Raw genomic sequence first — 27586 nt, forward strand, 5'->3', positions numbered from 1 at the left:
TGTATTAACAGCTTTCCCAAGTGAGACTTTTGACACCACATGATTAAGTTAACCATTTCCTATTTTAAAACAATGTATTTCTATTCAGGAACAAAGATAATACAGTATTGGGGATCTAAAGTTGGTTCTAAAGCGATAAGATTCAAATTTTTGACAAAGTGCTGAACTAACATTCTTCAAATAATGGCCTAATGACCGATATGTTTTTAAAATATAATTAGGGAAGGTGAGAATTTTTGAAGTATTTTTCTAAATATCTTTGTGAATTCTCTGCCTCCTGTAAATTCTGTGAAATGAGCTTTTCTGAAACACAACAATGTATCATTCTATCTTTATGATCAGGGTGTCATTGAAAGGCATTGCAACTAAACAGACTTGGAGCTCAATGGAGAAAAATCCACAAGGATTTACTAATAATGATAATAATAATCTATACTTTATTCATCCCTCTTGGGGAAATTGGAGTGACGGGTTGCGCACGAGGGTCGCGCCCCAATGAGCATCTTGTAGGGGGGACGGCGCCTTGCTCAAGGGTGCCCCGGCAGTGGCTAGGAGGTGAGCCAACACCTGCCACCGTCAGCTCACACTCGGTTGGATTTATCACTGTTTTCAAAGTTGTCCAAGATGTTATCTGAATGAAAGTTTATATAAATTAAACACTGATGATTAGAGCATGAATTTTACTGTTGTTTAGATTGACAATAAATGTAAGTATAATCCCATTTTGCCTTATGTAACTGCAATAATAATTCGAAATTGTCCATCAAATGAATAATGGATTACAAAAGTACAATATTTCCATCTAAATTCTTGTGCAAAAAAAACATGAAAGGCACAAAAACAACCTTATTATCTCAAAAACAACAAAAAAAGTAAAACTGCAGGTAATTATTCTACAGGGGGAAATATTTGAGGATGTAAGTAAAAGTTTTGTAAACTTGGTGAAGAGGCAATTAATCTGAACAAGAAATGAAATTAATGGGGATTTAAAAGTTGTCACTGAGGGTAAGTGTCTCTCAATTATAATAAATTATATAATATTATGATTGCTAGGTGTACTGTAAAGAGAAGGAGATATGGGTAGTGTGAAAAGTGCGACATGGTGCCGAGTTTCAGTATGCCAGAACTCCATTGAAGGTCACACATTGGTACAGAAATGGAAGGAACCTTTACTGTAAATAGCTAGCTGGCCACCTGCCAATGCCAGCAGTAGTTTGTGCTGTGTGAGACAGTGTCACCGTTTTCTGTCTCTTGCTGCATGAAGGCTGCATGTTCAAATTCTCACCTATGCAAATGACCTTGTGGCCTCCATATTTAATTAAGATTAAACATTTTTGCATTTCACAAAACCTGAAAGGTCAAATTCTTCCCTCTGTGTAATCTTTATCAACAAAACCCTGTTGTAAAAAATAAATAAATCTGTGCTTCAAATTTGAACCCTTTCTGTAAAATATCACCGTGAACACACTGGATGTACGAGAACAACCTCCATTTTCTTCTATTTACCTCTAAAGAATAAATCAATTCAACATGTTGCCCAGTATATTGAAATATTGTTTGAGGAGAAAATTGTTGTATGTGAGTTTCTTTTTGTCCGTACATAATTCAGAATTTATTAAATGCAGGGTTATCCAAATATGGGAACATCTCATAGGTTACAAACCTGACATTAGGATCAGAAGGTCAATCATTATTGTTATTGTTAGATCCCTGGAACTTATGTGTCTTTGACTAAATACTGTACATGAACATAAATACAGTTGCCCATATACACATCATACATGTGCACTTTGATTTTTATAACTTATGATTCCACTGTAGTGATTTAGCTTCACTAACTTCATGACTCTCCTGCAGTCCAAACCCCCTGCCTGCATGCACACACCCACCTCACTAATACACTAGGTTAAAGGCATCAGGAGAATTCTTCACAAACATGTGTCTCTGTCACTCACCCGACCACACAACACAGTCGCTTGTGTTTCCACTGTGTCCTCTGTGTTCACGACACACGGCTGGCAAACTGCTCTCTCTTTCTCCCTGGAGATGGGAGCATAGATTGTATATTCCTGATCTAACTGCAGCTTTTTCATTGTGGATTTACTTATTATTTTCTGATCAAATTTATTGATTATTTGTGTTTTTAGGGGAGGAAACAAGATTAAGACATTTATTTGGTATTGATCAAAGGTTCTGCAGAGGTCTCTCAGTTGTGCAAGTCTTCTGATATGGCTGCTTCAAAATGTTGGATAATGGGGCTCCTGCTGCTCCTCCTGTGCCCATTCCAGCTCCCCCACGCTGATGTCGTAAGTGACCAGGAAACAGCTGAAGAAGAATTCCACGACAAAATTCTTGAGGAGCTTGTAGATCAGGGGAATGAAAATTATGAACATGGAGAGGAAGAGGAACACATAGCAACAGAGAAAGGTGAAGAAAATGGGGAGGAATTAAAACATATACATGAGGCAGGAGAAGAAGAAGAACAGGATGAGGCTGCTGAAGAAGAGAAGGATGATGAGGAAGAGGAAGAGGAAGAGGAGAACTTTGTTGAGGAGGATGAAGTTGAAGAGAAACTTGCTGAGGAGGCCAAGGATGCCGAGGAAGAGGAGCTGGAGACGGAAGAGGAGGCTTCTGAAGACGAAGATAATGTGGGGGAAGAAGATGCAGAGGAAGAGGAGATAGCAATGGAAGAAGAGCCTACTGCAGAAGAGATGCAGGAAGAAGAAGAAGCTGCTGATGAGGATGAGGAGGAAGAAACTGCAAGGGACGAAGAGGATGATGATGCAAATGAAGAAGGGGCAGATGAGGCAAATGAAGAGGAGGAGGAGGAGGAGGAGGAGGAGGAGGAGGAGGAGGAGAATGATGATATGGGGGACAAAGAGGAGAACGTGGAGGATGAGGATGAGGATGACGAGGAAGATGACGAAGAGCATGAGGAGGAAGAGGAAGAGGAGGAGAAAAATGATGATGAGGAGGAGGAGGACGATGAGGAGGAGAGGGATGATGATGTGGAGGATGAGGATGAGGACACGGACGAGGAGGCCGTGGATGAGGCAGCAGAGGAAGAGGAGCTAACTGAGGAAGAGGAAGTTGATGATGCTGAGCAGGGAGAGGAAGATGATATTGCTGAGGATGACTCAGATGAAGAGGAAGCAGCAGAAGAAGATGGTATTCTCATTCTTTGACATGTTGTGCTGTTATTATGTTTATTCCCATTATTTATGGGTCTGTATCAATCAAACTGACTGCGATCACATGAATCCTTCTGACTCAACTTGGCTGCATGAACTCCGTCACACATTTCAGTCCTGAAATAGACCCGTTAATGCATGTGGTCACTGGCAACAGCAGCATCTCACCATTCATGCCCTGTATTGAACCAGTGCGGCTATTCTGAGACACTACAGCAGGTAATGAACAAACCCTTTGAGAGACAAAGTCCTCAAGTCATAATGGGAGTCACTGAAACACATATTTCACATACAAATGAGAGAATCTTGTGTATTTATTGTATGTGGACAACAAAATCCTCTTCTTCCATTGAGGGCAAGGCAGTCCAGTTGGACACAGAAGTCTCTATCTGTATCACAATCGTCACCCTCATGGTGTTGCACCAGGAAAAAGTCACTATCATCCTAGAGTTATGTGGTCACAATCAACTATCTAGTGTACAAAATATGTAATTTAACACTGTTTCTGACCCAACTCAAACCGTTAGGCCTCTGTATTTGTTGACACATACAAAATACTTCAGTGCCATCAGCCACTATGATCTGTGGGCCCTCAAATGTAATTTAACTCTGAAAATCTAAACAGATGCTGAACATAGTGACGAAACAGAGGACCAAGACGACACAAATGAATTTGAGGCTGTGGCTGACGTGTTGCAGTTCCGTCCGGGATCTTGGTGTAGCGTTTGCTCCATCTGTGAGGTAAAAAGTAGAGCAAGGTGCCCAGTTTATCCATAGACTGTTTTTATTCAAATCACTTTTTGACCATATTGTAACAATACTGTAACATTGTTCCAATTTAAGCCATTTGCCATAAAAGCGTCCTGTAAAAGTTGAATGATTAATTATATTTATCCTCCTCAGCACTGCTCTAGTAGTTGTGAGAACTGTCCCTGTGAAGAGGGAGATGAGTCAGATCACTGCGACGATTGTGAAGTAAGAATGTCCACTATTCAAAATACTGTAATAATACACACTGGAAGCAGAGACCATCTCCATTTCTATCCTTTTTCCCCCCAGGGATGTTCATCCTGCTATATTTGCCCCATATTGTGCAACACAATTTGCACACCAGGTAAATCCTGATAATGATTTCGTGCATATGCCATTGTTGATTTATTTTTTTGTCACTTTTGGCTTTCTAAGCATTTATTTGTCTTACTCTAATCTAGGTGGTCTTGTTGATGAACTAACTGTGTCCCTGTTTCAGTAAGCATTTCTCATTTTTTTTACAAATAAAATATTTAATTTGTTGCTGCAGCAGCATCCTCATTCAGTGACAGTGGAAAACTTGTTGACTTACCTGTGTCATGGACTTGGTTTTTCAGAACTGTGTCATCTCTACTGTAAGGAACGTTTGACACCACAGGATGGTGACGTGATGTGCTGCATTCAGGACTGGAGCTGTCTGACTGGAAATACCTCTGAAGCAACATGAGCACCGACACAGGAGCTTGTCATGAACCTAACAGCTGACAGACAAAAAAGAAAAGAAAAATGATTTGGTTTTAATGTTTTATGTTACCTAGCAATGAGAGATGAAACATATTAGTCATCATCTATTTTCTGTATATCTTCAAAACAAAAAGACATGAGACATTGACAATAATATGACACTATAAATCTTTTTTTAATCAGGATGACTGCAGCAGTTAAATCAAGTAATTTGGTTCAAATTCAACTGACAGGTGTTTAATTTATGACAACCAGCCCTTCCTTCAGCAACGCCTTTTAATAATCTACAACAACAATGCACTACTTAGACAAAAGTATTCAGACACAGCTGACTGGTGATTGCCAGATAATCTGTGCTGAAAAAGAACTTTTCTGTAAGAACAGGTTATTCTGAAGGGCTCAATGAATTCATTTGTTGTAACATAGTTTTGATGTGAATGTCAGATTATGAAATATCTTCCTTGCTAGATGCTCCTCAGTCAACTGCACGTAGTTTTACTGAGGAGGAGACGAATTTAGAAACAATAGCAATCAACCATAAAGTGGCAAACCATGTGAAGTCACAGAGCAGTCATTGGGTTCATGAAAACCTCTCAATTCTATTGACTCGAAAACCTCTTCAAGCACTAACTTTGGGACTAATTTTGGGTAAACCCTTTTCTGACGCCTCTCGTGTGGAAGAACTTGGCTGCCCTGCCCTGATCCCTCACCTCAACCCCACCAAACACCTTTGGAATGACCCGGAATGGAGATTGTGAGCCAGGTTTTCTTGCCCAGCATCAGTGCCTAACCTCACAAATGCTCTTCTGGATGAATGATCAGAAATCTACACTCACTTGTCTTGTTGAAAGACGTTCTAGAACAGCAGGAGTGGTGCCAGCTGTAAAAAGAACAAAAGGATTCTAAAATAGTGCCTCTGGACTCAGAAATATGTGTTCCTGTAGGTATGAGGGCGAGTTGTCACAAAACTTCCGTCCATTCTGTCTGTCGACTGCATATGAAGCTGAAAAATCTGGTGAGGAGGAGCGACCAAGGTTAATATACTGAAGGAGACGAGTAAATTGCAACCTTTCCCAATAATAAACTGGGTTTACATGGGAAAAGTGTCTTTTTTTTCTTTAGCAAAGTGAAAGAGGGCTATGCAAGACAATCCAAACATAGAATAGAATTTCCTTAAAACTGGGATTGGCAAGAGACAATATAAAGATAAACACTGTGCAAAGCATATACATTATATCCTGATTTTTCTGCCCCAAAACATTTTCACTCTGTAACTTTCTATAAAGAAATAACCCTTGTATTTCCTCTGCCAAGAAGACAATGTTTTTTACTGGCAGTGGTTTGCTTATCTCTCTGTGAGCAGGATTCCTGACTTCTTATACTAACGCACGAAACTCAGGAGCAGGTTTGGGTGCATGACGGAAGAACACATTTAGTGATCCTCACTGTTGTCATGCTTTAACATTTCTATGTTTCAGTCTACTACACTGCCTGACGTATTAATGTGAGATTGGCACGAAGCCAGGAAGAACTATTCTGGTTTGCCTGAAAAGGATGTTCATTGCTACTTATTGAATTTGAATATACAGTGTAGGTATATTCCACGATGCGCTGCCAACTTGTCCGGACCCTATCCCAGTCAGCTGGGTTAGGCTACAGCAACTGTCATGACTTGCTAAAGCAGAGGAAGTGGTAGAGAAAATGAAAGAATGAATGAATAAATTCTTTTATATCATTTTAACAGTAAAATTTATTCTGGATTATGACTCAGATTCAAGCATCTTTTTTTCCTGACCATCAAATTGTGTAACATAAAGGGAAAAATCAATTAATTTCTTTTGCTTCCTTTATTTACTGAGTGATAGACTGAGGGTTATGGTAAAGTGGCCCTTAGAACGTATCAGAAGGGAATCGGAGTGTTATGCTACATGTCTGACTAATCAGGACTCCTCATGTATTTTCTATCTTGGCTATTATGGTAGTTGCTCGCACCTAAAGGTCTTACCATGTTTCAATGAAAAACAAGTCCTTATTTATTTGTCATTGAGGCTCGATCATTAAGGAGGAAAATCTTTTCTGTTCCTTGTTTAATAAACAAAGACAGAACCAGGTCTGTGCCAGGGACGGTTTGACCTTTTGGTGTCCCGGCCAGCTGAATTTCAGAAATGAAAAGAAAAACTTAAATAAATATGAATATACTGTATATATATGACAGAGGTCAGGTGAGGCCTCTATACAAAGATTTAATACCTTTATGTGTCTTTTGTGAGTCATACACTTTTGAATCTAGAAAAATAATCAAGATGCCATTTCAATCCAGTTATTATCTACAGAGCCTGTCCCAGGTATTAAGTGTGTGTGCGTGTGTGATTGACAAGAATTTCAATAGAACTGGAAAATAAGGTGTGGTTTCCAAAAGGCTACTGAAGATGAGCAATAAAACCTGTTTTGTTAGCGCAATTAGGGAGTAACGCACACACGTCAACATAATAGCTATTTTAACAAACTGTACTTGACCAAATAAAAAGACAGAATGGTACTTTATGTGAAACTACAACTACCAAATTAGACCCTGTGATTTAAAAAAAAAAATTGTTTTCATTTGAATCACAGTTGATTTTTGTGCATAATATAAAGGTGTATGTTTAACAGGCAAATATTAGAGTAGTCTACTACAATTCAAGTATATACTGTATATCGACTACTATTTTCCACAAAATGCTCACCTATCAAAAATAAAATGCTGTACTATAAATCAAAACAATATAATAAAATACTAATGGAAAGGGATAAGTTGAGTCCATGACAGCCATATTGTTAGCCATGTGTTCCATAGCTCTGGAACATCGAAACACAAAAACTGCACCCAAGACTTTTCCCTGACTTTACGGGTACCTCCATTAAAACGGAAGCAGATAATCGCTCTAGAAGACAAGCAGTGAAGCCAGGAGTTGTTGTGTGAAGGAGTATCTTGAAAATAACAATTTCTTTTTCAGTTTCTCAGATGTATCCTAATTAAAAGCATATGCTACCTGCATTTCCTGTTTAAAAACAATATATAATGTGACTGTAAGAAATGTTAATGTAAATTTATTTTTCTTATCAGGGTAGTGGTTTTGTGCATTTCTCTTAACAAGAGAATGCACATCACAACAGTTATTGGAAGTTGAAAAAATTGCAGCATGTACCATCTTCCCTTTACCTTCACCAATGCTAGTTGACCCTTGTTTTTGTGTTCAGAGCGCAAATTATTGCTTTTGGTTTTTTAGTGTCTGGTTTGGGATTTTATCTCTCCTTTCTCTTGGGCAGGACAGTGGCTTTAAGGTGGAATACTGATCTTTCAGTGTTGGTTTTTAGAGTGAAAGTAGCCAAATGAAGCAGAAGAGATGGAGGGAAACCAGGACACCAGACACTACTGGTGAGCCCCCCAGGAATGATATGGGAATATGAACCCCAAAGAAGGAGGGTACACTCATATCCCAATGAAGGGCATACAACTACCAAATTAAATCTACTGCTGTTGAAAATCGCAATAAACCCGTCAAATGTCACAACCATTCTTAAGCTTCAATGGATGATGGCGACGCACATCCTACAATGCAGTTCACAAGAAATAACAGCAAATGCTGGTTATTGATTAATTATTGATTAATTATTATTTGCCAGTTCATAATCAATTGAATATAAACCAACCTATATAAAGATGGAAATATATAGGTAACATTTAAGAAGGCCATCCTAAGCACTCTCGTCTTTGCTTCATGTCTTGTTTTGTCTCCCTGTTGATTTCCCCTCATTGTTTTTACCTGACTTAAATTGTCTGCTCCTCCCTGTGTCACCTGTCAATCACTGTCTCGTCACTCTGTGTTTGGTCCCTGTGAGTCGTTGTGCCCACCATCAGTTCATTGTTTAGTTATCTGTTTTGTCCGCATGTCTGCTCCTGGGTTTTTCAGGTAAGTCTTTTTCCATGATGTGTTTTCTTTGTGTTTAAATGATTTTTGGATTGTGGATGGAACTCCATGCCTGTACTCTTAGTTTTATTAATATACTCTAGTTCCGTGTAATATTGCCCTAGTTTTGTCTGTGGTTGGGTCCTGTATTTTGAATTACACAAAACAGTTTGAGAAGAAGTAACATGCACAACTGTAGGTATATGTAGCTGCTGTAATTATTAAATATGAATTCATGGCAAAAGGTAAGATTGTGAAAAAATATGCTTCCATAGAAGTTAAAATAGTTTCTTTTTTTTTAATCAGTAAACCAAAAATAATTATTTGTATGAACTTTCAAGGGTTAAAGTTAAACTGAGACGTACTTCTTCACCTTTATTTTGGGAAAGTTTTCCAAATGTAAAGCAGGGTGCTGGCTATTTCCATTGTGTAGACAACCTTTATGTTGTACCAGATGGTTTGTTTGCTCTAAACACCAGTATTGTGGTTGCTCTGTCCTGAAGAAAGGCCTGTCATCACGTTACATGTAACGCTGTACCAATTTTATTGTTGTATACACAATGTACCCCCCACCCCTAATGCCTGTCCCTATTCCTTTATATCATTGACTTCATACATACTGGGGCATTTTGACACTTGTTGGCTTTGGATTTATTGGAAGGGGACACATATTTTTAATGTGATTTTTTTTCTTCGTTTTTTTTAGGCCCTTAGGACTTCACACCTGGACAACAAGGTAGGAAATTGTTACAAATATTTACAAACAATAGTAAAAGCATCATATTCTAAATACTACAGTAAGGTAACATGATATCAGCTGCAAAATCAAAAATATTTACAACAAATTAGCATCAAAATTTTTAATGACAGCTTCTATTATAGTCTGAAACAACAGTTTTATTTAGTGTGCAGGTCAGTGAAGCAGCTTAGGTGAAATGAGTGGATGTGTCAGTGGTTGACCGTGTTCGGTGTTTAATGATAGCACAGAATTCCCTTGAGATTTTTTTGAATCGTTAACATGGAGAAAACTTTTGTTTGAAATAGCAGCTGCACACGACTGATGCCTGTCTTGAGTTGTGTCCTCGTTTTCAACATAATGTAACATCAGAGTGATTGTTAAATGACAGTAAATTCAAGTATATGTGTATATATGAGTGGTAACAAGCTTTGTTTCCTCCTGAAGATGCAACTCTTCTCCCTTCTGCTGGGCCTCAGTCTTGGAGCTGTGGTAGTACGTGGTGAGGAAATGGTTCTACTTAACAGACACTAAACATTCATGTTCTTGCCCTAGTTTTACACTTATCATTCTTATCAGGCAAGGGGCATAAAATGCTATTATTTAGGAAGTGAAAAACCTGTTTTCTCAATTTTAAACCCAATTAAATATAGTAAATACAATGTTTTAACTATTTCTGATACTTGATTTACATCAAATAGGGATAAACGATGCAAGATAAAAGCGTGAATACCCCCCCCCCCCAACATCGTACATCATTTAAGCGACATTATTTGTTGTATTAATATTCTTCATGGTTGCTAGCTAACAAGTTGAAAAACCAATGGAATAGGAGAAAAAAGTAGGAAATTTTGTTTTTTTAATTTGAATTAAAATTTAACTTAGTAATTTATAATTAATTTAATAGTTTAAATTTTTAAATTTAAAAACCAAATGGCATTTTAATGGTGATGAGAACAAGGAGTATCAAATTGGTCGCAAGCCTAAGGACTGAAAACCGCCTGTCTTTACATGTTGAACCTTAAATATTTATCCATACAATAACAAATTCTCGTAACTGCAGTGGTATAAAAATTGTTCACGGGACCTGTCTCAGTTTGCTATGCGCGAGAGGTATACTGTACAACACTCCTGATGGCAAAAGCTCATCCTGGGGTAAAAGTTTGATGAAATTAAGTGCATTTCCCTTAAATGTAGAGAAGAATAAAATTGCATGAAATGTGCACACAAATTCTTAAGTCTTAACTACGGGCCATCAGTAACTTTATTGTTAAATTCCATTTACAATAATTCTTATACAGGGAATTTGTTCATTACATAATGATAATAAAGCCGTGTTTTTTACATGTCATGCCCTGCAGCGGTCACAGTATCTTGGCTGTATTTCTGTTTCAGCTGCCGACAGTCCATGGTGCTACATTGGCTGCAGTAAGTAAAGACATGTCTGACCTGTTGATTCATCTGGACCAAAGGGTTCAGAGTTCGTATTAAGAGCACGTCTGCTGTTTATAGGCAACACTCCGGCTCACTGGAAAGACCTGCCTGGTTCTTTCTGTGGAGAAAATAAACAATCACCTATAAATATAAATACCAGCAACGTTAAGATTGACCACAACCTGCCAAACTTCAGCTTCCTCAACTTCAGCTCTCAGCACGTCATCAAGTCCTTCATAAACAATGGGCATACAGGTACACAAAGTGAGGCGGTTGATTTACTGTTCATTTTGAGTTCAACATTTTTTTCATTTGGGGCAGGCTACAAAGGGCAAGAAAGTAGGATCTGTGCTGATCATACAGTATATGGTTTTCTCTTAATTATAAATACATGATTTTCAACATTTCAGCAAAATTCATATTGGAGGAAAATGAAGTCGAATTGAGTGGAGGTGGTCTCAATGGCACATATTCTTCACTTCAGTTTCACTTTCATTGGGGTGATACAGTACTTCATCCAGGCTCAGAGCACAAGATGGATGGAAAACGATATCCAATGGAGGTACATCGTCTGTCATTGGCATTTTGAATGAGCAACATGGATCTTTTTTCTCTGTTTTACGTTGCTTCTAATCTATTTGCAGATGCACATAGTCAGTATCAAGAAAGGTCTCACCACAGCGGAAGCCCTCAACTCAAAAACGGGAATTGCTGCTCTTGGATTTTTGATAAATGTGTGTCCTATACAATAGAAATGAGTTATGATTTCCCCCTTGAATAGCATGACTGAATGTAGGAGTGACTGTCAAACTACAGTAATTTGCACACCATGAAAATTATATCGCAAGTGTTAGAATGTCTTCTCCCCAAAGGGAACAGAGGATGGAGATCCCTCGAGTCCGTGGAGTAAGCTCACATCTTACCTGACAAACACTGAAGGTACAAGATAAACAGTTCTGCTTCAGTGAGAGATATGATTTGTTGCATGAGAAAATGTTGCTGTACAGAAAGCCAAGGCTTAAACACTACACATTATACATTTTCAGCACCATGTCAATGACATTCTATCACTTAACCGTGAAGCTGAGGATTACACCTTTATCAGAGCCTGAAAATTTTTGCCTTAGGACATACCCTGTCAACCTACTGTTCAAATGCCACTGTGACTGGTATCTGACTGCCAAAAGACTACGTGAGACGACAATGGCGTGACTCGTCTAGGGTTGACTGATGTTTGTCATTCCTGTTCTCAGACAGATCATTGGTGTTTTAGAGCTTTCCTAACAGACTGCAAAAAAGTATGGCCATGTGCTTAAAAAGTGTGTTTGTGTATAAAAATACTATATATATTGCTGTGTGTCTGATGTCTTCTCAGATGTTGAAGTGACAATAAACCATAACATCTCTATTGATGATCTGATTGGTAATGTGGACCGCACTAAGTTCTATCGATACATGGGATCCCTCACCACTCCGAACTGCAGCGAAGCAGTTGTGTGGACAGTCTTTCAAGAACCAATCATCATTCACGAAAGTCTGGTGAGTCGGACATGTGGGACATCTTTGTTTTGCAGGATGAGAGGAGTAAAGGCTTAGTTTATTGTTCAAACAAATCAAAGAAAATACCCAATACTATAGAATAACAGAACCAGCCAAGTGGTGCGAGTAAAGGCTAGCTCAGGTAACTTACATTCTGCAGTCAGTATTCTCATAGTAACCTATCACATGACAGTGAATGCAGGATCATGACCCTATTATGCAACTTCCTCCTGCTTCAGATTTTCAGCTCATTGTTTACCTTTAGATCTTGCAAGGGTTTGATTTTAACTCACTTGTTAATGTTTTTAAACAATCATGAGTACCAAGAAAACTAGAAAAAGCATCAGATTAATGTCATTGATAATTATTTCAATGCCCACTACCTGTAGTAATTAAGTCAACAGATTCAGGTAGTTCATAGGGCAAAGTCTAATCATTATACTTGTGTTGAAAGAACAGACAAGGTTGGCACAGTAATTTGAAATTTTCTTGTGTACTCTTTGTAAATAATTGTTCAGTACAGCTTATTTCATGATCTGACTGAACTGAATCTTGGGACAAAACACAGGATGGGAAACTTTGTCCTTGTTTCCATTTTCATCTAGATAAGGACATGATGGCAAGGTTTGGGTACATAATGGGGCGAGCTGGTTTCTAGTTTGATCATCTGTGATAAGGGTGTTTTTCTATGAGATGTAACAACAAACAAAAAAGTTGCACAAGCTGCATGGGATGTATGAAATGACAAACATTTGAGTAACTTGTGACTGTAGATTGACAGGCAATCTTTCTCCATCTTATCAATTTGACAGCTTTCACCACTCAGATGCACTTGTCTGCAGGTGCCCTGTTCTCTGGTCTGTACAGTGGCTTGGCAGGTGGATGACTATCTCAAGCATTAAGAAAAATTAGAAATATGTTTGTTCACACAGATAGTATTTCAGGATGTCATCTTGGTTTCAGCCAGCTCTTTAAAAAATAAATAAATCACCATATAGTTGTGATTTTGAAATGTACTTTATGAAGATGACTGGTTTTCACCCCAAACAAGTTTCTTACACCAAATCGAGTCAAAAATGTGAAACTGAAGCGCACACCTTTTCTTGTGCCCATGTATTTTATTACTTCTATTTATATCTACCACCTACACTTGGTTGTGGATCCATTAAACTTGACTGTTAATCAATGATGAACTCAATTGATTTTTTTTTACACTGTTTACAGAGGATTGGGATCAGCAACATATTTTTAGATAACCTTCTATGTTTCCTGATAATGCATGACAAATTAACACCATACCTAAGTGACGTCAGTTGAGTGTGTAACTAACTACACGTCATGGGCATCTGTAACATCTTCCTCATTTCTGTTAAACCACTCAAACTGTTTCATAACTCTATGATTCACTAACTACACGGTCATTGGACATAAAAAAAAAACTACAGGATTTTCTGTAAAAGCAAATTTATAAAAACAAATTTCAATTATTTGCACGCCCCTCAGCACCGACTTAGATGAAACTGAATATACTGTAGATAGGACAACATGCTAATATTAACTATGAAATGTTTAGCAACCACTGGATTCTGTCATATTTTAAGTCGATGTTAAAATCAGGAGGAATCCACCATATTTCCAAGGTGATGGTGTGTTTTGTTTGGATGTTTGTCAGTATATAGTGAGTCAGATTGAGATAGTCAGTGGTTGTAACAAATGTATGAGTACAACACATATTTATGAGAGATTTCTATTGACGATGGTAGTTTTTTAAATAATGAAGGCAACGCCTCCTATGATGCTACACTATTTGCATCTCATGACATAACCTCCATATTGAGCATTCACACTGTTAACACACATAAAGATGACATCAGGTTGGGACCAATCCCGACACCAAGCTTCCACAAGTGTTTGGTTTGAGTAATCATCACAGGTAACGGGCGTCCACACCCAAAACTCCTTCAGTCCACAATCCCCCTCCGCTGCAGCCACATCTAGTTGTGCATTCGTAACTAGAATATTATCTTAGCAGCACTATCACAATGGCAGATTTTTTTTAATCAATGCTTTTTCTTCTCTTTTTAGATTAAAATGTTTCCCAACAAGACAGGGCATACCAATATTTTCCGGCCTGTGCAAAAGCTGAACGAACGCCAAGTATATGCCTCCCCTGCAACCACAACCAGTGAGTCGGAAAATCACTAGAGCAAGATCCTAAATATTTAGCATGTTATATATGTATTGACACATGACCTATTTTTTTAGTTCATGAATGGTGTTATGATGACAGCTGTGGTAAGTGATTATATACAAATCAGATGATGACTGGACATTTTCCACTGTTAATGGGATTTGGAGTTGATTTTCTCTGCCCTCAGAATTTAGTCCATCGAAATGGCACCTTCTGCCTCATTCCTTCTGCAATGACAAACGCCAGTCACCCATCAATATCGAGACGGAAAGTGTTGTGACGGATGAGCATCTCAGCGCTTTCACCTTCAATAGATTTAACGACAAAAAGGCATTTGGGAATGTCACTAACACGGGCCACACAGGTTTGAGTCTTCTCTTATATCACAGGCTGTTAGGGTTGTTTTTTTGGGTTTTTTTGAGAACTGTATTTTTAGTAACGGTCAAGGGATTAACAACTGATTTCTCAGTTAGTTGTCAAAACATCAACAGTTTCAATAACTAATTTTTAGTTTCAAGCTCAGTGCCCTCTCAAATATGGTATCATACTGCATTTATCTGACAAATGTAACTTTGCCAAACAAATGTAAGTGTTTGTGTTAAATGGAAAAAGGATTGCACACTATGGTGATCCCTAACGGGGCCAGCCGAAAGGAAGTTAAGCATGTGAACATTTTAGAGCTTTTTCACTTTATCTTGTCCTCACCCACCTCCCAGTGAAGTGTAAGTTGAAGGAGGGAGTGTGGCTCTCAGATGGTGGACTGGGACACAGATACAATACCATACAGCTTCACTTCCACTGGGGTTCTTCATCACAAGTCTCGAACGGCTCAGAGCACTTAGTGGATTCACAAAGATACCCAATGGAGGTAGGTATACATATTAAAATATGGTATGGTTCCTGTGAAAGCATTTTCAGTGTATATGGTCTGTCTTTGTGTCATTGCGCAGATGCACATTCTGAGCCTGAGGGCCGATTTACAGTTGAAGGATGCACTGAATGAAGACAATGGCCTGGCAGTTCTGGCATTCTTTATTGAGGTAACATTTAGTGAGACATCTCACATATGTCCATAGTTCTGGTTCAGAATCCACACTTCGTGTCCTAACTGTGAATAGGTTTAAGGGGCTAGTGTGCTCACATTGGGAAAAGTAATGCAATAATTATTTACACAATTTTTCTTAGAAGAAAAAAATAATCCAGTTGTATTTACTGTGTACTTAAAAAACACTGCTCTTCACTAACATGGTGCTAAAAAAAACACAAAAAGGATATACTCAGCTACTAAGGACAAAATATTGCAACCTAATGTTGAAAAAATATCCAGTTACAATTAAAGAAGAAAAAATGTTGCATGCTCCAAGTTTTTATGGCAGTTTTAAGTCTCAATTTTAGATCAACTTTCTAAAAAGAAAGTTAAAAAGTCAAGTTTTCTATTTTTGTCTTTGTAATGAACATTTTAAATCATAACACTGAATATAATTCCCCAACATATTGGAAACATGATGTAACAGGTGAAGAGAAAACATCAAGCTGACAGCTTGATTTTCAACACTTGGTGTGACATTATTTGCTGTCACATTCCAGCCTTTAATCCAGCTGCCCTAGATAGGTGAGAATGTTGCATTCTCTATCTGCTGTCTTTCATCAATGAGTTGGTGCTCCTCTCTGCAGGGCTTGAGAGGTGTTATTATTTTCTTTGTCTTAAGGACAGGATGTACAGTTTAGCAGATTCTTTTGTCACTTCACAAGTACAAAAATGTTTATACTTTTGGTATTACCAAGTACGGGTAGATCCAAGAATGTATTTTGCAGCTTTATAAACTGTAGAAATGAGAACACACAAATCTTCTGCACTTACTTTATAATTTTACAATCCATTTTATTTGAAGGAAACATGTATCTTTATCTCTACTAACTTTCTTGCAATTGACTTTTCTGAACTCCAAGGCAAACAATGAAGCCAAAAGCAGCGAAGATTCAGAGCAGCAAGACGTAAGTGACTTATCTGTCTAAACCTGCAGACTCTTGTTTCTCCATGGTCAAATGTCTCTTAATCATTCAATGTGCTTACCTCTAGACAAATCAATCAGATATGGAAGCATGGAAAAAACTAACAAACTATTTTTCAGCTATTCAAAATATCAGTAAGCTAAACGTCTTCTGTACATAATTTATAAACGACGACAAGAGGACACACAAATATGTCACATCTTGTATATTTTTGCTTCCATTCAGGCTCTGAAGTTGAAATTACTGACGATATCTCTATTGATGACTTGATTGGTAACGTGAACCGAAACGATTACTACCGCTACAACGGCTCCCTAACCACCCCAACATGTAATGAAGTGGTTGTTTGGACAGTCTTCAAAGAGCCTATCAAAGTGGACAAAAACCTGGTATGTTACTTTTTCTTGGTGCTGGTTATTTTCAGCTTTAATGAAAGTCAAACAATCATCCTGGAATGAAATCCAAGTGGCACTTGGGTATTTTGTTTGTGACTTTTTGTGTTCAGTCAAAGTGAAAAATACATCTGCAGTCTGTTGTAAGTGATCATTTAAATTTTCTTCAACACCCCCAGATGATGATGTTCCCGAATAAGGCAGGATATGAGGATGTGTTTCGACCCAAACAATCACTTCATAGCAGGATAGTCTACTCCTCCAAAAAATCAGGCTGCAGTGGCCCCCACTCAGTCTCACTGTTCCTGCTGCTGACTCTGACGTCATCCAGTTTGCTTCGGCTGGGTGAATAGCGTATTGGAACGGCTATAAACAATAAAGTACACTGCACTAATTATTTTAGCTGTCTTGCACTGTGTACATAATTATATTTTTTAGCAAAATGTTTGTAAAGTAGGGAGGATGTTTTTTCTTTTTCTCTTACCTACACAGAATCTTAGTATGTAATTACTGTTTTAATCAAGACACTGGGAAGTTGGATTTCCAATAAGGGCCTCTGTCCACTGTGTAGCATGTGGCATTTTGTACAGCTAAGTTGGGAGTTTTAAAGTGGTTACTGCTTGGTCAAGTGTGCAATAAAATGTTGAATGTAATCATCTACAATCAAGTGATTAAAGATATCTATGATTAACTCCCAATTACAGTTGTCTACATAGAACAAAAATAAATTTATTATTGCAATATGAGGGTTTCTGTCTTTGTATTGGTGGGGGAACACATTATTTTAACGACTGAAAACAAATTAACTATGAAGTTTCACTTTTTTAGCCATTCAGTTCCAGAAACTTCATACCTGCCCTTTAAAATAATATGCACCACTATTATTGAATCAGTCCACATCAGTGATCAATGGGGGAGGAAGATAGAAATAAAAAAGCCACTTTTGTTTGGTGTAATTATAGATTTATGCAGGCCTAAAACGGTGTCTGTATTTTGGTATTAGTTAGGTTCTTCAAACAAAACCTGGGCTGAAAAAAAACCCCATTGGCATTGAAATGTGTTCATTTAAAGACTTAATTTGACACTGAAGAAACTAATAAAATCCCAGATATATAGATTGTTGTTGTTTTTTTAGTCTAATTGTTTTCTGTAATTTGGTGTTTTCATTCTCATTCCTCCTTTTTTGTCATTGTACTTTTTTTGATAGTGTAAATCTATGATGCATTTGTATTTATTACTTCATATTTACTGTGAATTCACATTTGGAAATGATGCTCAAAGTCCGTATATATCATGTACCACATTAGTTGGATATTTAAACTGAATTTCTATTTGGTTTCCAGCAGAATCCTGTTTTTTTAAGTATTACATTACAAAGATATACTTTACTGATCCAAAACTTTAAAATGCACATGTTGCATCAGCATTCAAGACATAAAAACTTAAGAATGATGAAACCAAGAAGAGTAAAATTAAGAATATTACATAAAATAAGGAAGATATACTCATAGTATATACAGTATTACAGATGTACAAGAAGTGTGTAAAGTGAAATATACAGACAAGTTACTAATAAATATGAAATGTGAAATATTATTGTCCAACCAGTCTGCTGGTGGGACTGGTGATAAGTCATTCCACTGACTTATCAGTTATCCATGATGGATAACAGTTCGTCCTCTCCACCCCAGCCTCCACAGTACCCAGTCTGCAGCCGACCACGGAGCCAGCCTTCCTGATCAGCTTGTTGAGTCTGTTGGTATCACAACGCTGCTCTTCCATCAGACCACCACAAAGAAGAGAACGCTGGCCGTAACAGACTGTTAGAACATCTCCAACATCCCGCTGCACACATTGACGGATCTCAGCTTCCTCAGGAAGTAGAGTCTGCTCATCCCTTTTTTATAGACATCGTCAGTGATTCACACCCAAATACTTGTAGTCCTCTACAAGTATTTTGGGAGGACTACAAAATACTTGTAGTCCTCCCAGAATGCACAGTAACTTTGAAGGGCTCCTCTTCTTCCTGAAGTCCACCATTATTTTTCTGGTCTTGTTGACATTCAGCCTCAGGTGATTGTGGCTAGCCTACTCCACAAAGTCATCCATCACGACACTGTACTCCCCTTCCCTCTCCTCACTTTTTCACCACACAACAGTCGAGTTATCAGAAAATTTCTGCAGGTGTTGTACTGAAAGTCCGTTGTTTATAAGGTGAAAGGAAAGGGGACAGTCCCCTGCAGAACTCCTGTATTAACTCATTCATTCATTCATTTTCCAACCCACTTAATCCGCTAACGCAGGTCGCGGGGTAGCCAGTGCCTATCCTGGCAGTCTCAGGGCGTGAGGCGGGGGACACTCCGGGCACGACGCCAGTGTACCGCGGAGCCACACAGAAACAAACAATCATTCACACACACACTCACTCCTATGGTCAATTATTCACAAACAATATTTAAAGAAATTGTGATGACAAATATCTGGACAGTCGTATTTCCTCATTTCTCAGGTAAGTTAAAACAACATGCTTGTTACCTTTTGAAAAAGATTCACATGCTTTTGTATGTTCTTCCACGTTCAGATGTATTGGACTTACAAGACATACCTCAGCAACCACTTCATGCCGAAATCATCCCAGAACCTGTTATTATTTATTATGTCACTCAAAATGAACTCTTCACAAAGGGCTAAGGCTGTATTTAGAACTTCTGGAAAGTAGGATGTGCAAATGTGAGACCAAATGACACATAGGTGAACTCTGTTTGTCATTGTTGTCATTTAGGTCAACATTGGATCATTCAGAAGTCATCAGTGAACTCCTGGAGTTGTTTAGCTGAGCTGAGAGAACAGGAGGCTAATACTTCTGTACATCCTACTTTTCAGTTTTTTATTTGTAAACACAATATAAAATGATGAATACATTTGGTTCCACTTCACGATTGTGTCTCACATGTTGTTGATTCATGAAAAATATTTTCAGTTTGTTTTCTTTAAGTTTGAAGCCTGAAATGTGGCAAAATGTCAAAAAGTTCTTGTGGGGGGCCAATACTTTCGCAAGGCACTGTAGGCTGACAATGCAGGCATGCAGACTTTAGGAACATCCAGTGTATGAGTCTACAATATGTCACATTTCTTCTGGTGTTAGCTATCCTTGTGTGCTCTCAGCTACAAAATCCAAACATAAATTGTTCAGTCGTCAAATAGATTGCTACCTTATTTAGGACTCTCACTTATAATTCTACAACTCAGTCTCCTGTGCAGGCTCAATAGCAGAGTTTGCATGTTCACCCCATTTCTGCGTGGGTTTTCTCCTGGTTTCCGACTTCCTCCCATCTCCAAAAACATGTGCTGGTTGTCTGTGTCTCTGTGTGGCTCTGCGGTGCACTGGCCTCACACCTGGAGTTTCCCCCACCTCACGCCCTAAGCCAGCTGGGATATGCTCCAGCTCCCCGTGACCCGTGACAGCAGATAAAGCGGTAACAGAAAATGAATGGATGGATGGATGAAAGGATGGACTAATATGCTATGGTTTCATATTTGGTATTTAATGTTATTGAATATGTGAAACTAGACTAAAATCATACAACAAAAGTAATTTTTTTAAAAAAAGCTCCTCTCTCTACTAAGTACTCATGACATTTATGGTGTCAATAGAAAATTCTAGGCACACTGAAGGTCACTTATAACAAGCAACTGAGACCTTGAAGTCATTATGGAAAATTAAACTGATATTTCATATCTTGGGATTTCTTTTCTGAAAACATCTGGGTCATATCATGCCCTGCAAAACACCCAAAGAATTAGAGATTAAGGCATTTGTGGATTTGCTTTTCAAAGATTTAACCTCTGACCGTACATAAAACAATCAGAGTCGATGAGTCATTGGAATATGCGTAGCTAGGATTCTTAGTGGATCTTGCAGCTCAGAATGCAGAATTGTGAGTGTCACACAGGCTAGGGGGTTTGTCTTTGAAGTCTTAGAGAACCAGATTTTTAAGGTTATTAAAAATAATTTAGACTGTTGCCACACGGGTGCTGTCATTTTGGGTACGCCCAAGAGGCTTTTCAGATTCAAGCAATCAGTTAGCTGTCAATAAGTCAATGAGAGCAAAATGGAACCCTCCAGGAGATTTTAAATCTCCCTCCAGGAAAGATTGAAAGTAACACCTATGTGTTCATTTCAATCTGAGAGATTGAAAGTAACACATACACTAATCCGCAATAACATGCTAACCAACTTGCAATCTTCCCATATTTTATCCTTCCCCAGGACAGAGTTGTAGCTGTACCTGTAAACACCAAATTAACAAACAATTTCATCTCCTTACCCTCTTGGTATTTCCAATAGTTAGGACACTTTTAAGTTGGTCTACAAGTCAAACATTTATTGAACAATGATCACACGTCACACTCTCGTAGAAAACATGAAATTCACAGTTTTATTCGGTTAACTTCGTTTACCGTATTAGACGAGACAGACGGCATCACCTCTCAAAAAACACACAGACATCCGGTTTCACATGTGTCCTTCAGTTTCACACAGCCAATCTGGTAGGATGCGTCCACATACATGTCTCCTTTAACAAAGAAGAGAGCCACCAAGAGAAATATGAGATTGCAATAGGATTTCAAAAGGAATTGGAAATACCTAACCAACTAAAAATACATGTAATGAATTAGTGAATAAAAATAAGATGAGATGAATCCACTGATTGTTTATACCTTCTGTGTATACCTCATGTGAAAGAAAATCTTCCTGGAATTTGGTTGGGAGTCCTGGTGTCAACTATAAAAGAAACTGAAAATGAGTGCTGTTTGTAACCTGAGTCAAAGGTGACAGTCAAAATGTGGTTGCCAAAATAGTTTGTGCACTCTGAGAAATAGACGCTACAGTTTGCTATTGTTTCCTCTGCTATTCTAATATCTTACAACATGGCTCATTTGTTATGGACAAAAAATTCCCTGTATGTCAACGGATTTATTAAATTGACCAGTTGAACTTTCTCATTTTTTAATGAGAAAGTTCACTAAATTACTCCGTTGAATTAATTGACAGACTCTGCTTGAATAATTAACACGTCACAAATGTCATGGGACTATCAACATTCTTTCGTCAGTGCCAATGGTGTCAAGCTCGAGGAGCCGAAATTCAAGACATGGCCTTGAATTGCAAGTCTAATAGTCATTAAATTTATTGTTCCTACAATATTTTAATCTGAAGTTGTGAATTTGATTATAACTGCTTTTCTCTTAATAAAATGGATTGGTGATTCAGCTGATCCGAGTTCGATACATGTGCTGTGGTCAATGCTGAGGCAGAGGTTTGAGGATGATGGACGTCCACAGACTGAACAGACTGATCCGCAGGGCTGGGGACTTTGTCTCCTCATTCTAACAGTGATGCAGTGAGAAGGAGGAGGGATGGAAGTGGACACAAAAAACTTTACATACCTGTATCAACTGGTTCTTTCTGGAGCAGTGCAACTGTGACAAAAGAACTCTTTCCCCCTCAATAACATACACTGATTCTCTTTATCTGGTCATATTCTCTTTGAGAATATATCTGAAGATGGAGCTCTTCAGACATATTCTCAAAGATTGGAATATTGATTCCACAGGCAAAAAAAAAAATCAGACAGCAAAAGTAGGCCACAAAAATTTTTAAGAGTCTTCAAACGAATGACAAATTTTAGATTTCCCACACACGCACCATCCCTTGGGTCTGGGCCAAATGATTGCTCAGATCATACTTTCAAAACTTTTATTTTTAGAGATACATTCTTGGGATTTCTGTCACAGGCACACAGAAACTTCTTTTTTCCTGTTCTCGTTGTCAAATGAACTAATCTATGTTCTACAGGGTTGGTTCTGGAATGTTTTCATTTGTTTTCCTTCAAGCCAAATACAAATTACCAACACAAATTCTGTAATTGCATAGCAATCCAGATTGTTCAGTTAAGAGTTGCTGCTCATATTAAAAACTGTCCATGAGAAAGGTGCACAAATGAGCTGGTGGTATGTGGGCGGACAACTTATGACACACTCTGTTTTATGGGTTCAAGTAATGAGACTATATCTCGACCTAGGGGAGCAGTCCCACTATGAATATACCAAGTCTTTGGAACAAAGTTCATAAGATTATCAGATGTTGATTTTCAAATAATATTTGTGATTTAACTGAAATCATACACTTTCTGCTTTTGTCACTTGTTATTGAACTAGCTGTCAAAAAATGTGATTCATATAGAACATACCACAAACTTGGTGTTCAAGAGTACATACAGTGCCTTGCGAAAGTATTAGCCCCACACAAGAACTTTTTTGACATTTTGCCACATTTCAGGCTTCAAACTTAAAGAAAACAAACTGAAAATATTATTCATGAATCAACAACATGTGAGACACAATCGTGAAGTGGAACCAAATTTATTCAACATTTTATATTGTGTTTACAACTAAAAAAAGGTTTGCGTGGCCAATACTTTCGTAAGGCACTGTATGACATCACACTTTCAGCTTCAGATATCGGGTTCTGTGTGGACACAGTGAGCAAACCATGATGTAATGTCGCCAATTTTACGCGTAAAATCAAGACTGGCACATTTCTGTTCTAGTTAATGCAAAACTTCCTTGTGCAAAAAGAGACGATAACCTATCAGTCGATCCTCCATAGGACATTTTTTCGGGGAGGTTAAAGTAAAGTCAGATAGAGGCGGTGTAAGAGAGCCAATAAATAGGAGGATGAGGCTCCTCAGCAGTGAATACAGAGCGGAGCGGAGCGGCAGGTGCGCAAAAGGTAAGGCGTCGCTATTTGGATCAATCATCTGCGCGAAAAGAAGAACTGCTGGAAAGAAAAGCTCCCATTGATCAATTAATCAATTTCTATGTTGTAAAGTATTAATTCATTGATTCATTTGAATACAACTGGTAAGCTCTGTTTAAGGTGAGACTTTAAATCATTTGTTCTAACGATTGAAATTGGCAGCATTTAATTAGTTGTGCCGAATCCAAACACACTGTCATCAACTATACGTAAGAATCGGTTTTATTTTGCTGTTTGTTTTTTTTCGTGTGTGTGTGCGTGTGTGCGTGTGTGTGCGTGTGTGTGTGCGTGTGTGTTTCACACTTTCATTCATTTAATTGTTTAACGAGTAGGACATTTTCTTGCTTGACATTTAGTATGGCCGGCCGATTTGTTAACTGCGCAAAAATATCATATTAGTATTTTATCTTTCGTGTGTTTTTATTTATTTGTTTGTTTTTTTAGATGAAGTTGCTTGTTGCTGCAGTAGGCTTACTTGCCTTGTGCGTCCACCCGAATGCAGCAAGTAATTCAACCGGTAATTCAACCTTTTTCATCTTGGATGCGTAGTGATTGAACTACCAAATTGTTGCTGCCATGAGAATTTGAGTAACTTCTGTCTTTTTTTATTTATTTTTTTTAGAATGGTGCTATCATGATCCAGCATGCAGTGAGTAATCCCTGTTTAACTTCCTATGACCACGATCTCTTGCTGAGTATTTGAACCTTTGTCTTCTTTTCCTTAGATGACACCACATGGCCAACTCTCTTTCCTTCGTTTTGCAATGGCAATCGGCAGTCTCCCATAAACATCAACAGCTCAGACACCACAGTCAACGACAACCTGACTGAAATCATGATTACGAACTCCAGTGTGAACGGCTTTCTGGATAAGATCGAGAATACCGGCAGGACAAGTGAGTGCTGGGCGTCTGCAAACACGGTCCCAGATTCAATTTTAGGCGTCTTGGGCAATGGACAATAATTTTCTTTTAAAATTGTGTAATTTCTCTGCAAATTTTATTTATCTCATGGTTAATTATCATCTCTGAGATGCATCATAGACAGGAAAGTGCACACCTTTTACTTTTTGGACGTCCTAAAATGATGCATAATACAGATTGTATGCTTCTCCTGTTCACATTTAATTTGAATTTCCTTTTTTTTTTTAAACCTCTACAGTTAAAGTCAAATTTAGAAAAGGAATTGAGTTTCACGGAGGAGACCTAACTGAGAGTTATGAGGCCCTGCAGTTCCATTTGCACTGGGGTAATAGAACTTCGGTGCCTGGTTCCGAGCACACTGTGAATGGCATTCGCTATCCAGGGGAGGTACTACATTCTATTGTTCATGTTGAGATTTAATTACGAGGTTTTGTTTTTTTTTCGATACAACGGGTCTTTATTCAACTGAGGATGTTTTTTTTTGTTTTTTTTTAACCACAGATGCACATAGTAACTATTAAGAAATCTCTTAATGGAAATACGTCTTTAGGAACAACAATCTCTGATGGATTTGCTGCTTTTGGCTTCTTCATTGAGGTAAGAAAAAGACAAAACAAAAATAATGCCATTAAAATTGTCCGTCATAATATTTCATATATCAACCACGGCTTTAAGTAGTTGATAGATGACATCCAGGCCAAATAAAAGTTAAATAAGAATATAAATGAAAATTTCTTTTTTTTTTTTTTTTTTTTAAATAAACGTGCTTTTAAAAATCAAATCTTTCTTTATTTCTTTCGTTCGGTCTTTCTTTCTTTTTTTAGGAGTCGACAAGTTCATCTGCATTATCTGACAGCTGGAGAACCTTGTTAAACGACCTGAGCAACATCTCGTTTTGTGGTGAGGACATTGGAAAAGGGATTGGATTGTGTTTGACAAAATATATTCTTAAGCATCACAAAATCCAAACTATAGTGAACAAATTTCAAGCAATTATGAGAGGGTAGCGCAATGCTTATTCATGTACAAATTTATTTTCCTTAATATAACCAAATATGCAGAAAATTGTTAGTAATTTGTCCTTGAGAAATCTTAGATGTGCTGCCCTTTCATAATTTGAAATATGGTGATTTTTTCCCCCAAACTTGTCAATATTGGCTGCAGTCTGTTCAGAGGTCATATTTCTCTCCTCAGACACATCTATCGCTGCACCTTCTGGAGTCTCACTGGATGATCTCATCCAAGGGGTGAATCGCTCCAGCTATTACCGCTACCTAGGCTCGCTAACCACCCCAAATTGCTTTGAATCTGTGGTTTGGACTGTGTTCAAAGAACCAATCGGCCTCAGCAGTGATGTGGTGAGCTTTTGGTATCTTTTTTTTCACAATGATGCAACTACATAGTCAGAAAAGTCAATATAATTTTTTTCAACACTGTTTCTCACAGCTAACATGCTCCAATATTTTGTCTCCAGATTGATCTTTTCAGCACCTTATACATTGGCGCCAATGCTTCATCACCTTTAATGATCAATGTCTACAGAGGCATCCAGGACCTGGCCCTGACTGTCACAACACAGCGGGAGGCCACGGAAAGCTCTGCCTCCATGATCTTCTACTCTCTAGGGCTTATTGCCCTCAGCCTTTTTGTGTCCTGGAGTTAGGACTCAAAAAAGTTAAACTTGTTGCTAGTGTCAACAATATATGGTTATTCTGGCACTTCATTTATTGCCTTTTCTGAGTGATTTGTCAAAATTACATCTAGCCATATTTGCTAACACTTAAATGAAGTATGCACAGAACAAATCATCAGTGCTCTCAAATCAGCATAGAGACCTTTTCTCAATAAGCTAATCTGATCGTTAACATTGCGGTACCTTAGGAGCTCTCCAACTTGGCTCTTTATATTAACACTATTATAATGAAGTTGTTCAAATTTGCATGATATCTCACTTATACATATGTTGACCATCATATGATTTATTCTTTGGTTATGATTTTCTATGAGGAATCAGAATTTAAGCTCTGGTAGGCATGCTAGCACTTGTAGCATACATGATTATCCATTACAAGCAGGAGAATTTGACTTTTTGGTTTGCAGTATGAAAATGTCTAGATATAAGTCATCTGGATCCATGTGCCTAAACTGCTTTCAGATCCCTTGAGATGGCATGCATTTGCACTAATAATGTACGTGGAAGTGAGAATAAGGTAAATGAAGTATTGAGAATCTAGAATTATGTATTTCAGTGTTTAGTTGATGTTGACACATATCCATTAAGGATGTTCTTCCCAATAGATTTTCATATTTGATTCATTTTTGTAATTTAATTTGTTTTTATGTTGTCATCATCAAAGAAGATAGAAACTATCATGTCATGTAGCCACATTGTCAGGTTGAACACTCCACAATATGCCTTGTACTGCCTCTTGTCTTCATGAAGGACCGATGTCTCATTGAGAGTCAAATGAAAACCATTATGTATCACAATGGCAGAGATTACATGCTGGCATTAGTCCTCTGTTGCACTACTTGCATGTAACAAACCTGGAGCCTCACGATTTTGTTAAATGTATCATTAATTATATGATTTTATGTCTACCTGTTCTTCAGCTGTCTTACTTTGACTGTACACAAGTACATACATTCCTGGATAACATAGATATTATGACAATAACAATAATAATAACAATAATTATTATTATATACACAGTATATATATATATATATATATATACACACACTATATATATACAGTGTGTGTATATATATATATATATAATTATATATATATATATATATATATATATATATATATATATATATATATATATATATATATATATATATATATATATATATATATATATACTGTATATATAAAAGTGCCATTGCAAGTT

The 27586-nt window shown here is 37.7% G+C and overlaps 3 protein-coding genes across 4 annotated transcripts; all 3 read left to right on the forward strand.

Annotated features, from left to right (window-relative positions):
* Positions 1-2001: 2001 nt before the first annotated feature.
* On the forward strand, positions 2002-4688 carry LOC137588588 (sarcoplasmic reticulum histidine-rich calcium-binding protein-like). Its single transcript, XM_068305741.1, has 6 exons — positions 2002-3168; positions 3817-3932; positions 4095-4166; positions 4251-4305; positions 4403-4439; positions 4559-4688. Exons 1-6 carry the CDS (start codon positions 2229-2231, stop codon positions 4578-4580), a joined length of 1242 nt encoding a protein of 413 aa, XP_068161842.1. The 5' UTR covers positions 2002-2228; the 3' UTR covers positions 4581-4688.
* A 3911-nt stretch (positions 4689-8599) lies between these two features.
* On the forward strand, positions 8600-17691 carry LOC137587987 (uncharacterized). The gene is made up of 18 exons (XM_068304670.1): positions 8600-8638; positions 9342-9371; positions 9819-9873; positions 10767-10799; positions 10884-11060; positions 11216-11367; positions 11450-11539; positions 11678-11744; positions 12181-12344; positions 14430-14529; positions 14610-14639; positions 14723-14899; positions 15252-15403; positions 15486-15575; positions 16486-16530; positions 16616-16682; positions 16774-16937; positions 17120-17691. Exons 3-18 carry the CDS (start codon positions 9819-9821, stop codon positions 17291-17293), a joined length of 1737 nt encoding a protein of 578 aa, XP_068160771.1. The 5' UTR covers positions 8600-8638; positions 9342-9371; the 3' UTR covers positions 17294-17691.
* Positions 17692-23676: 5985 nt separating this feature from the next.
* Positions 23677-27287, forward strand: LOC137588353 (carbonic anhydrase 4-like). Of its 2 annotated transcripts, none has more exons than XM_068305394.1 (9): positions 23677-23736; positions 24208-24280; positions 24386-24412; positions 24489-24659; positions 24925-25073; positions 25188-25283; positions 25511-25586; positions 25881-26044; positions 26161-27287. In XM_068305394.1, exons 2-9 carry the CDS (start codon positions 24208-24210, stop codon positions 26347-26349), a joined length of 945 nt encoding a protein of 314 aa, XP_068161495.1. In that variant the 5' UTR covers positions 23677-23736; the 3' UTR covers positions 26350-27287. The 2 variants fall into 2 exon arrangements, with proteins under 2 accessions (XP_068161495.1, XP_068161496.1); XM_068305395.1 differs by lacking the exon at positions 23677-23736 and adding an exon at positions 23743-23883.
* Positions 27288-27586: the final 299 nt, after the last annotated feature.

This window comes from Antennarius striatus, chromosome 21, assembly GCF_040054535.1.
Source record: "Antennarius striatus isolate MH-2024 chromosome 21, ASM4005453v1, whole genome shotgun sequence".
NCBI classification, from domain to species: domain Eukaryota; kingdom Metazoa; phylum Chordata; class Actinopteri; order Lophiiformes; family Antennariidae; genus Antennarius; species Antennarius striatus.